Below are 13,825 nucleotides of genomic sequence, written 5' to 3' on the forward strand. Positions count from 1 at the left end.
TAGTAGCTTTTTTACGATACTTAGACACTATATAATGTTGAAAACATTATATTAAAACGATTCTGATTATGCAAATACAAGTCACTTGATAACCACAACTGATATAAATAGCGGTAGAACATAGTGTATCATAAGTGCCTATTGACATTGTTTGGCACAGGTTATTTAATGCCACCAAAGATTGATAGGATTTATTAAGGGTATGCAAAAAATCCTTTCCGAAGCAATATATTCATTCATTCATATGCTCAGATAGTGAATTTAGAATTTCCACGGCAGGGATAAAACTTCTACTTAATGACATTAGAAGAGAAAGGAATATGGATCAATTTGGGGAACCAGAACTACCCAGAAAGAGATCTGCAAGAAATACTTTAAGGAATGATGTCCTTACAACAAAGACTTATGAAATGGAACTACGCTGCTGGCTTATTGTGAACATGCATAATAATCAGATAAGCAAGAATAGACGTGGCGACATGGTCTGTAACGACATGGTGAGGCTCCAAAGTAGCTTACACAACCACTACTTCAATACAGTTGAGAAATGAATAATAAAACAAGGAAAGGATTTTAAGTATATTAGATGGAAAGAAAAGTATGATAAAATTTAACACTTCCAGTTCATAGAGCAACCATATTGGAACCATGCTATTCGATTCCTCACATAATAACAGCTAAGCGTCACGTGCTTATTTGTAATGAAGTAGCTGCAGTGATTGGTTAACGACTTTATGACTTGTGTCCTTGGGTTGAATTAACTGAACGTGCTTAAGGTTTCAGCATGAACAGCTTTCAATATTGCACGGATAAAATTCCTAAAGACAACCTCGTTCTTTGAGAACCACTGTGACTTTATTGATCCATGAATGCTTTTAGTATACATACATAGGAGACTTTTGTGAATAGGTGGTCTGTTTTCAGCCTATAGTCTGTAATGTAAAAATGTTTGACCTGCGAACTTGATCACCTAGAAGTAACAAACGTGCAGAAACATTTTAACAAAATTCACGTAAATAATGTATACAATTTCTCTATCATCCTCTCTTATTCAATTCGTCGACTAAATCCTGATTTTACTAGTAGCTCAAATTTTTTTTATGCGCTAGAACTAACAAATGTTTAATGGAAAAAAACAATGTGATCTAGTTCCATTCACTGAATAGTTAACTGCACACATATCCCTATTATCATATTCACTGCTGCAAAAGATTTAGAAACAATAAATCGAGTTTTCAAATGTTAAAGTGATAGAAAAAAATGTAGCCCTTAAATAATTTCAAAATTATAAATAAAAGATATGACATAAAATACATAGCAATTAATCCAAAATTATTCTCCAATGAGATGGTCATGAAAATAAAACATATTAGCAAATACACAAAAATACTTTCAAATGTTAAAATAGTTTCAATAAAGAGGAAGATCTATAGTTAAATTATATTTGAATATTTTTAAGTATGATCATTTAGTGACATTGGAATAAAGGAAAAAGTGGGCTTTAACACAGTTTGAGTTAAGATATAATTTATACCACATTTAAAGTAGGAAGCAGATTTTAATAGAATTAATATAAATTCGAACGTCAATTACGACGAGTAAAGTTTCACATGGGCCCGGCATGGCCAAGCGTCTTAAAGCGCTCGACTCGTAATCCGAGGGTCGCGAGATTGAATCCCGGTCGCAATAAACATGCCCACCCTCCCAGCCGTTGGGGCGTTAAAAAGTTACGGTCAATCCCACTATTCGTTGGTAAAAGAGTAACTCAAGAGTTGACGGTGGGTGGTGATGACTAGCTGCCTTCCCTCTAGTCTTACACTGCTAAATTAGGGACGGTTAGCGCAGATAGCCCTCAAGTAGCTTTGCGCAAAATTCAAAACAAACAAACAAAAGTTTCACATCCGTAAAGGGAAATAGTTGTGACTTTCTAAGCTTATAGGAGTTTAAATCTTTAGTTAGAAATATTAATCTATGTTTTGTGGTTATGTTACTCACGAATTAGCGTTCACGCTATAAACACATTTAAATTCGTGATATTTTATACGTCCCCCTCAGTACGTACTAAAGCTGCTTTTAACCTTAATACCCTTGCGACATCAACAATGATAAAGGTAATGTGGCCATAGATTATAAGATAAAATGATATTATTTTCACTACATCACAGTTCTTAATCACCTTTACTGACTAGTAGTTATGACTATGTTCCAAAATTTAATGAAATGTTCGTGTTACTAATTAAGACTTTTTGGTGTATAAAAATTTTAATAACTATTAAATGGCAAAAAAACACAAATAGCCTGAGTACTTTTAGGTTCCATACAACGTCAAATTGTATTATAAATAAAGTTTAAATGTTCTCGGACTCTTTATCTGGTTACAACGCTAAAATAAGTGTTCGATTCCCCTCGATGGACTCAGTAGATAGCCCGATGTGACTTTGGTATAAGAAAAACACACATAAAAATACTATTATCTGGCATCTACTGGCAATTTCATTATAATTTTCAATTCTAAATGTTCAATAATGGTCGTCAAGTAACAAAGGTAAGTCTGAAAGCTTATAACGCTACTAAGCAGGTTTAAATACTCGTGGTGGACACCACACAGATAGTCCAATGTATTATAAATTCACACTTTCTAGATTTCTCAAAGGTGTGTCTGAACTCACAGAATTTTTAAAAAAATTATACAACTACATTGTTACAAAACATGATGAGTTAAAACCACAACCTGCTACTCACTACATCCGGTGTAAATATTTGAAAAGATGCCTTATTGATGGCGAAGAATAAATCTTAGCCTGTCACCTATAACAATTATCAATGTCTGGACCTCTTGTTTTGTAGCAAAGACAGTTCCTGAATGACGTAAGCAAAAGCAAGATCAATATATTCGTATTCCAGTAACTTATGGAAGTGAAGAAAAATCGAACTTTCAACAGAACAAAACACCCAAATTCATATTAATTTGCTTATATTTCGTTACTTCCTAAGTAGTTTAAAAAATATTTTCATTTCTTTCCATCATTGTGCTTTTACACAGAGTGTGAAAGGAAATTATCAAAAAATATATTTATTAATATATTCTCTTAGTAGTCTCGTAAAATTCGCTACACAATGAATCATAACAAATACAGTCATAACTTTCTAATCATATAACAAATCTTCCAGACACTTTCCAAACGTTTTAATACTAAATAAAATAAAATTTACAAATACAATAATTTACTGTGTATATTTATTATGACACACACAAACACTTTACGCGGATATCCGAAACACAGTTTTCACAAAGTATATCAAAATAAGAATAACAACGCTTGGACACTTCAGCACAAATGGCCTATTGATGAAATTACTTTAAATTGTACAGCAATACAGGGTTATATTCTACTGGAAAGTTTCTCTTATACTCTGCCAGTTTTGTGCCTTCAGTTTCAAAGTATAAATGAAACCTGTATTAAATTTTGTATTACTACGGAACAACACTTCATTGGGAAAGATTATTTTCTTACAAATATCAAGTAGAAAATATCTATAATCGTCACTTCTAGTTTTCCTTTTTCCTGTGAAAGATAAAGAAAGTCATCACTGTTGAAGCCATCTACTTAAGTCAATTGAAGATACCAGATTAAAGTTATAACAGTTCGAAGTGCGTTCATTAAGTGTCTCATATACTCAGAATTATCTAAACCGAATTTTGATTGGTTTAGTGCAAACAGCTGCCGAAAAATAACTATATGATTTTGGCATTCAAATATACTCCTTAAAATATAAAATTACTTCCCAAAAGAATGAATATGAGGGTTTAGAACCAAAATTAATATATCTTTTCGTAAAACTTGGTTTCACTTAAACATTTTGCATTAAACATATTACCTAAGAAATCATCATTAAACAACAGTCATCACAGTTCCAGCTTTATTAGTCTTGTATTATATGTAGATCTAATATAATAACACGGAAATACGGATCCTGAAGACTGCCTTTCTGTTGACATAAACATACAACCTAGATAAGCTACTCTGTCTAACACATGGGGAGGAGCGTGTTCATGTATAACATGGGTATCGCTCAAACTACAATTTCAAATTTGTAGTGTAAGTGAAATTAGATTTCAAACAAAGTTGCTGTAATCAGTTTCTTAATTGCTATGAAGTCAGATGCAAGGTAAACTGGTTGAGACTGAGAGAGGTATGAGAACTTCCGACTTTTGTTCAGTCCTTAAGGATTATAAGAGAGAGCAGTAGGCTTTCTTCTTCAGTTAACACGAGATAGCAGGACCTCCTATGGATATGGAACACTTAATCAAAATAGGTGTACAAAGTCAGAAAGATGGAGACCTGTTCAACAACGAAGAGAAAAAGACCAGGATTGTTAAAGAAAACGAATACACCGAGAGAGAGGCAAAGGAATAGGTAATGTACCGTCAGTAAGAAACAGAAGTTATTTCCAAACCTGTATGTTATGGATTAGCATAATAAACATCAATTTGTTACGTATACTAATATGAGTCAATTCCTAATAGAAATAAGTACACCTGAATTAAAGTAGACAAATTAGAACGGAAAGAGAAGTGCAAATATGGAACGATCGTAATATTAACAAAATAATTATTATTTTACTTCCAATTTCTCCATCAATGCATCCTGGCATTAAGACGTTCTTAGGTAACTTGATAACGTAAAACATCATTTTGTTCACTGTGTAAGAACTGCTATTTAAAAACTTATAATACATGTGCATATGGAACACCGCATTTACCAAATGGTATGGTAAAGCTCATAGAACATTGGAAGAAATGCATCGTGCTTAACGAAAAACTGGTTGATTTGTGATACCTGATTCTTCACATCCCCCGCAGATAACCCGATGTGGCTTTGCTATAACAAAACACACTCTTCACATCCCAAACGACATTTCTACTGGTGTCCATTTATCAGTTGTAATATGTTTGGTTTAACGAAACTAAAGTCATTTTTTTTGTTTTTATTCTAAATACTTCATTTATGTTACTATTACTTTGATGATCAAGGAAGAAAAGTAAGCTTCATAATTTTAGGGTTATATTTTTCATCGTATGAAAAGAATTTTGGTTCTAAGCAACTTTTAGTCTACATAAATAAATAATACATATTTTTAGTTATTTGTAAAACCTACAGTATGAACCATATAACTTATTAAACTTGTTTGAACAATATTCAACCTTAGTCTATTCAGAACATATATATATATATATATAACTAGTATTTGTCTAATTAGGCTAAGATAATTATATATATATATACAGTATTATATAAGCAACAATCGAATATTCTAATATTAAGGAAAATAACTGAAACTTACCAAATATTTCTCCTTTGCTGGCATATTCTGATACCAGGTAAACCATACTTTTTGTTTCCATCACCTAAATTACAAAAACATATATTTTATATATATGCAAATATATTTTATTTTCTACTTCTTGGGTTTCATTAGTAACTTATTTTTTCATCAATAAATTTTGTTTTTTAGTTTCTCAGTGTACATTTTGATTTAAAAATATCTCATCATGTTTCTTGAATAGGCTAAGTTTTATTAAGTGGCGTTAAAAAAGAAAAACAAACACCTGCATTTTCCAAACAGATTTACACTGACATCAAAAATTTAATTTTCTATATATATTTTATTATATGGCTTAGTGTGAACTTTTTATTTATAACGCAAGCTGTGTGTACTCAAACTAATTAGTTATGAACTTCTTATAATGTGGAAATATGCACGCAAGTTACTAAGTTATGTGCTTCCTATAATATGGGCCACGTGTACTCAAACTTTCAGGTTAGGTATTTTCCATAATGTGGAATACGTGTACTAAAACTACTAGGTTATGTACTTCCTATAATATCAGTTGGCCGTGTGTACTCAAACTACTAGGTTATGTACTTCGTATAATATCAGTGGACTATGTATGCTTAAAGTACTAGGTAATGTACTTCCTGTAACATCAGTGGGCCGTGTGTATTCAAACTACTAGATTATGTACTTCCTAAAATATCAGTGGGACGTGTATGCTTAAATTATAAGGTAATGAATGTACTTCCTGTAACATCAGTGGGCCGTGTGTACTCAAACCACTAGGTTATGTACTTCCTATAATATCAGTGAATCGTGTATACTCAAACTATTAGATTATGTACTTCCTATAATATCAGTGGATCGTGTATACTCAAACTATTAGGTTATGTACTTCCTGTAACATCAGTGGGCCGTGTGTATTCAAACCACTAGGTTATGTACTTCCTATAATATCAGTGGATCGTGTATACCCAAACTATTAGATTATGTACTTCCTATAATATCAGTGGATCGTGTATACTCAAACTATTAGGTTATGTACTTCCCATAACATCATTGGGCCGTGTGTATTCAAAGTACTAGGTTATGCGCCACAAAAATGGTAAAACAGAAACCTCTTTTGACGAAATGAAACATCGTATATACATCCTACACGTTTACTGGTCTTTATTCAAATCTATCACTCTTGCTACTCTTATCATTGACATTCATACATTATGAAACTGATGTTTAACTGTGTATTTACGTAAACTTCTCACAACAGATACAATTGATAAATTGAGCATTGTAATATCACTTTTGAGTCGATAAGGTATCCCTGCTGTAAATGATTAAGACATTCTTCCTTAAAATGTCAAAGGTCAGTACATGTGAGCGTTCCAGTCTCTCTGGATGTTCGCAAGCTGTGTGTGGGTGCACGTAGGCTGTGAAAACTGAATTAGAATTACTGTGATATGTGATACAAGTGCCAGCCTTTTCTTGGCATGAAACCAGAACGACTGGTAACCCCTCAACACACGCACTCCGACAGATGCAGATTATAATATTATTTTACGCTTTGTTCGTTTGATATCGTAAGAGTAACTGTGAAGTTCAGTTGTTTAATTGTTTTATAAATGATAAGCATGTTCATACACACAGGTAAAGTTTTTTATGTTTTTGGTTTTCTTTGTCTAAGTTTTGAAACTGGCAGAGATATCTCAGACGCTGTATTCTTATGTATTGTCTTATGTGAAAGAAAATAAGTTTAAATAGTTTGATACCAAAGTTTATATTTGTGAAGGTATAAACAAAGTTAATAAATATATCATTTATTTCGTTAACTTAAAATAACATTTTACTTATTCATTTTTCCTCATTGAACTAATTAACATAAATTACCTACGCTTCTCTGTAAGGCCTCCTCATTGTTCACTGAGAACTCAAAGCAACAACCAAATTCCCCATTATCTCAAATTACTTATGTGGTTACCTTTCGGGTGCGTTATAACTCCCCTTGGTAGGAGGATACGCCACATAGATAAGGACCCCCTCCCAGGGTCACGCCGACCCTGACTGCTAAGTTTGGTCCTATTATCTCTATGTTTAAGAGATAGGTTAACTGGAAATATGGATACACACATACACACATACAAAATTAAAAACTGAAATATATAACAATTTGAGTAATATAATCTAAAATTACAAAAATCGTGATTCGTTTTCAGGCTTATGTTTCTAAAATATTTCAAATTTCATGAAGTGACTTTTTAAAACACAAATACTTTTTACTGTTTTTTTCACAAAATTATTATGTTTTTGTGCTGAAAATATTTAATAAAAAGCTTCAAATTACATATACAATCGTACCACTGTATTTTGATGTTTGAAAAACGTTTTCGGAAGAACTTGTGATAAGGTTGTAGCAACTGTATATCAATAAAAATAAGTAGAATTACGAAAACAATTAAGGTCTGGCATGGTCAGGTGGTTAAGGCACTAAACTCGTAATCCGAGAGTCGTGGAATCGAATCCCCGTCACACCAAATACGCTCGCCCTTTCAGCCATGGGTACGTTATAATGTTATGGTCAATCCCACTATTTTTTGGTAAACGAGTAGCCCAAGAGTTGGCAGTGGATGGTGATGACTAGCTGCTCTCCCTCTAGTCTTACATAGTTAAATTACGGACGGATAGCGCAGATAGCCCTCGTGTAGCTTTACGCGAAATTCAAAACCAAACAAACCGATAACGATTAATCATTCTTATTTATAATTTTGTGATGTTATACATGTCATACCGGAAGAGAAGGAATTTGTACAACTGTACTTCGACACCATACAATGATTGATATAATAACAATGTTCATTACAAAAGGAAACTCTCCTGCTATAGTGAAAACCAAACCAACAACAACATGACATATTTCATGGCAGCTTAGCTTTAAGGATAGCACTTGTTTTTCCTACGTACGTCATTTGAGCCTGACAAGATGACGTTCTTCCAACATTCAACGAATACTTCAATAGATAAGGTAACTCTGCAGCAATATATGACGCATACGTTTCCCACTTCATTAACGTACATCAAGCTACGTGATTCGTTAATAAGACGTTTAATAAATACCAAGAAATAACACAAAATAAGAAGCTCATAAAATTCTCTAAATTCTGAAACATTTTCATTTTCTTTTCATTGCAACAACTGGTATACATAGCAAATTATATATATAGTAAATACAAAATAAACATATATTCATCAAAGGTTTGTTTTGTTAACTTTTCGCGCAAAATGTTTCAAGGGTTATCCATGCAAGCTGCCTCTAATTTTAAGACGATAGATTACAGAGTAGAGAGCTTGTCAACGCCACTTACGAACAACACTTACGCTAGTCTTTGCTAATAAATATACCTTTACATTGTAATGCCTCCACGGTTGATTTGGTTTGTTTGGTTTATTTTGAATTTCGCACAAAGCTACACGAAGGCTATTTGCGCTAGCTGTCCCTAATTTAGCAGTGTAAGACTAGAGGGAAAGCAGTTAGTCATCACCATCCACCGCCAACTCTTGGGCTACTCTTTTACCAACAAATAGTGGGATTGACCGTCACTTTATAACACCTTCACGGCTGAAAGGATAAGCATGATTGGTGTGACAGAGATTCGAAGCCGTGACTCTCGGGTTACGAGTGGAGTGCCTTAACCACCTGGCCATGCCAAGCGCCTTAACAGTTGAAAGGGCGGGTGTCTTCACTAATGGATTTCGATTCAGCGGCCAACAAGTTGCAAAGCGATTATCCTAAACTTCAAAGGTTCCAATCACAAGTTAATATTATCTTGTATACTCAGAATTCTTATACAAATCAACATAAAATTTTACTTAACTTAGTTATTTTATAGTCATTAAAGTAAAAATAAATTTACACACTAAAATAACTAAATAAACGTTGGATTCTAAACTTCAACAAACAAAAGGGCTGTAGTTAAATTCAATGAATGTTATCAACAAATATGAAGATAATTTTATTTATAGTATCTGTATTAAAGAAATGTGTTTAGAAATACCAATTCCGAATGTTCAGATTCAAAATAAAACCTTATCTTGCTTTATTAGTGATTTGAAAGCCAAATGAACCAATACTGGGACTGTATATTGTTTTTGTTTGAAAAATTCGACTAATTGCGAGCTTAATATTTACCATCACCCACAAAGCAGACAAATAACAACAAATTGTAGTAATTTTGGAATAAATGCATTTGATATTCTAGACATATTTTTTGAGTATTCTGCATAGAAAATACTATCAATAATATAACAGCGAAAAATTAGATTTAGACGGACTTAACGTTTTCCTATAGTTAACATTGCATCTGGCTTAAAAATACGTAATGTAAACAAAAACGTTTTAAAACTCGGATATTGTTTTGGATTTTAAACTTTTAAAAATAGAAAATATAATTAACAACGTTTCACAGTTTATAAAATTTATATTGTGCTCTCGGAACCTCTTTCCCCATACCCAATCGTATTCAGTTTGGTGACCACAATGATGCATTATTGCCCGTCACTCCTACTTCCGTTATAACAACTTTCAGTGATGGAAGGCGAGGTAAGAATCAGCCCTAATATTTTTACAAACTATTGTACGACTTTCTCTAAAGAACTGCGAGGTAACGATGAAACCCCGCGTATTTACAAACTTTATAACATTTTCTGTGAAGAAAGGCGAGGTAAGTATCAAACCTCACATCTTTACAAAATATCTTTAGACTCTCCTCTGTGCTTGGATAGTGGTTTCCAACATAACATTTATCAGAGCAAGATATAAAAGTCCACTGAAGATGCTTGATATGCGTTTTATGTTATACCAATTTATTATACCAACTGTCTTATGCAAGCAACCTTTGATGTTGAGATGTGTTTGGAAGCATACGAATCTTCGTTAGTTCTTATCCTTGTGCATTATCCTGTTAGCAGTACAAAAATACGTACAGTCATGTGAAAAAATTAGAACACCCTATGAAAGCCTGTGTATTTTTGTAACATTTCTGGATATATAGATATTTAATCTCAATTTTAACAATACTGAGATATTGTAGGAATATAACTAAACAATTAAAACTGAAGGAAAGACTTTTCAAGATCTTCTGTAAAATGTAATTCGACAAAAATGCATATTCTAACTGAGGAAAAAGTTGGGACACCCCCACATTTATACCCACATAAAATGACTCACCTCACACACAGGTGTATCACACCAGGTGCACGTGATTAGAAGATCGTTACTCAGCATTGTGAATGAGACTTGCCCAATTTAAACCTCAGACATTTATTTTGGTGTACTCCTGCTTGTTGAAGTGCGAGTGAGCACCACGTCGATTTTTGTGGGGCAAGCAGGACATCTTGGCTGCCTTGCTCCGTGGCGGACCGACGGATCGCTGGGTCCTCTCGAACATTGAGACACTCCGTAGGGATATAGATTTGGACTATTCCAAGCTGTTCCATGTGGAGAGCGTCTCTAATCTGATGGAGTCGCTCGATCCCAGAACTGTCACCAGGGTTTTGCTGTGCAAGGCACGGGAGATGGCTAAGACCAGATACATCTGCAGTCCAGTGTTGGAGAATGGTCAATCGTCATCTGACATCTCCGACAATATGGACGCGTGCCTCGGCTACTATCGCCGTTTATTTTCGGCTTCACCCGTGGACGAGGGGTTGTGGGACGACATTACTCGGTTTTTGCCCTCCCTCGACCCTTCCTTTCACGAACAGCTAGTAAAACCAGTCTCCTTGGGTGAGTGTTGGTCGGTTATTCGGTCCATGTCGCTTAGTAAGTGTCCTGAGCCGGATGGACTGCGAGTGGAATTTTACAGCCACGTGTAGCATGTCGTCTGACCCTCCTTTGTACGACTTTTTAACAACTGTTGGGCTGCGGGGTCTCTGCCACTGGGAACGCTGAATGAGCTAATTACACTTATCTGTAAGGATCCCAGCCAGTCTGAAGATATTTCCTCATGGCGACCCATTTCTCTCCTGAACGTGGATGCAAAGATTATTTATAAGGTTCTATGTGCCCGTTTGGGTGCGGTCATGCCTTTCTTGGTCCGCTGCACTCAGACTTGTGGCGTGCGGGGCAGAAGTATCCAACAAAATCTGGTGCTTCTCAGGGACTTGTTCCATTACATCATGGATCAGGATATCCCTGCGGTCTTTGTGTCCCTCGATCAGAGCAAAGCTTTCGATCGAGTTCACCATGGATTTCTGTGGTTCGTTCTGGAGAGACAAGTTTTTGTCTGGTACATGCGAGCTCTCTATACGACAGCTTCGAGCAGGCTCTTGGTTAATGGGTACATGACGTCATCCTTTCCCATTTTACAGGGGTTTCGTCAGGACTGCCTGTTGTCCGGAATGCTTTATGTGTTGGTTATCGAGTGCCTGCTCTCTCATCTGTACCACTCCAGATGCCGGGGGTTCGTGCGTAACGTATGTCGCGCATGCAGACGATGTGAACTTGTTCCTCGAGAACTTCACATCCTTAGGTTCAGCACTGGTCATCGTCCATCATTACTCTTGGACCAGTACCGTTCAGCTGAATATTCCCAAGTCTCGTGCGCGGGACTTTGGCAAATGGGCCTCGTCTGCCGACTCCCCGTTTGGTCTGGATTGGACCTCCTCCCCGATCACCTGCTTCGGGGTTCGTTTTCTCGCGGGCCCTGGAGCTGCTTGAAAGGGGTGGTTCAGCGTGTTGATTCGGTTATGTACGAATAACGCTACTGCCCTTTTAATCTGTTTGACAGGGCAGAGATGGTGCAGAGGAGGGTCTCCCCTTGGTCTGGTACCTGGGGGCCGTCCTTCCTCGGCACTGCTCGAGCCATTGAGTGCCATGTCTATGCCTTCCTGTGGGGTGGCAAGTCTGAGGCGGTGTCTCGGCACTCCTTGATGCTGCCGCCTCGCAGGGGTGGTCTGGACATCCGATGTGTCTGGACCCAGTGTTTTCCGTTTTCTGTCCATTACCTTTTGCTGTCTGTCTTTGGATGGTCACCCCTGTTGCCACATCGCGAGATTCTTGGTTGGCACGGGACACAGGCTCTTTGGTACTCCTTTGAGCCTGCAGACACCTATGTGTTTTGACCCTCCTTCTTGGTACGTCGATGTTGCTGTGGCGATCCAAAGGTGTTATTTCGTGTCTCCAGATGTACCGACGGACTCCCATTCCCTCTACCGCTTGCTGGTTCCCGAATTTTCCCACAGGATAGAGTGCTTCCACCCTGCTCTGCCGTGGGACGTTGTTTGGGGCCGCGATGCGCTGCCCCATGTTGATCGCTACCTCCAGGCTTTCAACTGGCGTGTGGTGCATAACATCCTTCTGGTGAGGGAGCGTTCCTACCTGTGGAACTCTTGTGGGTCTGAGTCGTGTCCAGTGTGTCACACCCAGGTGGAGTCTGTCTTGCACAGGTTGGTCCTCTGTCCGACGTCGCCTTGGATCTGGGAAAGGGTTGCGAGCCTTTTTTGGGTTCCGCTGCTCTCGCTGGAGACCATCCTGTACCATGTACTGGTCCCTGTTCCCAGCCACCTGGCCTTTTTCTTTCAGTACACAATTACCATCTTTAAGTACGTCATCTGGCTTGCTCGGAACAACTTGGTCTTCGAGCAGGCTCCGGTGCTGTACTTTTTGATACTTGGTAGGGCCAGATATCGGTTGTTACTCTGCCTAGAAACGGACTATCAGCGTCTGGGTTCCGGGACGTTTTACCATCTCTGGCAGCCGGACATCTTGCGCCTTTATGCGTTGGTGAGGGATCGGGTGAAGATCGGTTTCTGAGCCGCCCTGCCTCCACTCTTGCTTCTTGTGTATTTGTATATTTTAATGTTGTATATATTTACTGTTTTTTCATTTGTAAATGTTCATGTTTAAATCTATTTAATGTTTTTTATTATCTGTATATATTTCGTGTTTTTTTTCCATTTGTAAATATTAATGTTTGTATATATTTCGTGTTTTTTCCATTTGTAAATATTAATGTTTGTCTATATTTCGTGTTTTTCTCCATTTGTAAATATTAATGTTTGTATATATTTCGTGTTTGTTTTCATTTGTAAATATTAATGTGTGTATATATTTCGTTTGTTTTCATTTGTAAATATTAATGTTTGTATATATTTCGTGTTTGTTTTCATTTGTAAATATTAATGTTTGCATATATTTCGTGTTTTTTTTCCATTTGTAGATATTAATGTTTGTATATATTTCGTGTTTTTATCCATTTGTAAATATTAATGTTTGTATATATTTCGTGTTTTTCTCCACTTTTGTAAATATTAATGTTTGTATGTATTTCGTGTTTTTTTCCACTTTTGTAAATATTAATGTTTGTATATATTTCGTGTTTTTCTCCATTTGTAAATATTAATGTTTGTATATATTTCGTGTTTTTCTCCATTTGTAAATATTAATGTTTGTATACATTTCGTGTTTTTTTCCATTTGTAAATAGTAATGTTTTTCG

The 13,825-nt window shown here is 36.0% G+C and overlaps 1 protein-coding gene across 3 annotated transcripts in view; it reads right to left on the reverse strand.

Moving 5' to 3' along the window:
- LOC143225177 (serine/threonine-protein kinase SIK2-like) overlaps window positions 1-13,825 on the reverse strand; it is an 81,260-nt gene that overhangs the window by 46,154 nt on the left and 21,281 nt on the right. For all 3 annotated transcript variants that reach the window (XM_076454136.1, XM_076454137.1, XM_076454138.1), the window contains one exon: window positions 5,347-5,410. In XM_076454136.1, the coding sequence (XP_076310251.1) occupies window positions 5,347-5,410 (64 nt within the window). The remainder of the gene's footprint in view (window positions 1-5,346; window positions 5,411-13,825) is intronic.

The sequence above is a fragment of the Tachypleus tridentatus genome, chromosome 9 (genome assembly GCF_004210375.1).
Source record: "Tachypleus tridentatus isolate NWPU-2018 chromosome 9, ASM421037v1, whole genome shotgun sequence".
Lineage (NCBI taxonomy): Eukaryota > Metazoa > Arthropoda > Merostomata > Xiphosura > Limulidae > Tachypleus > Tachypleus tridentatus.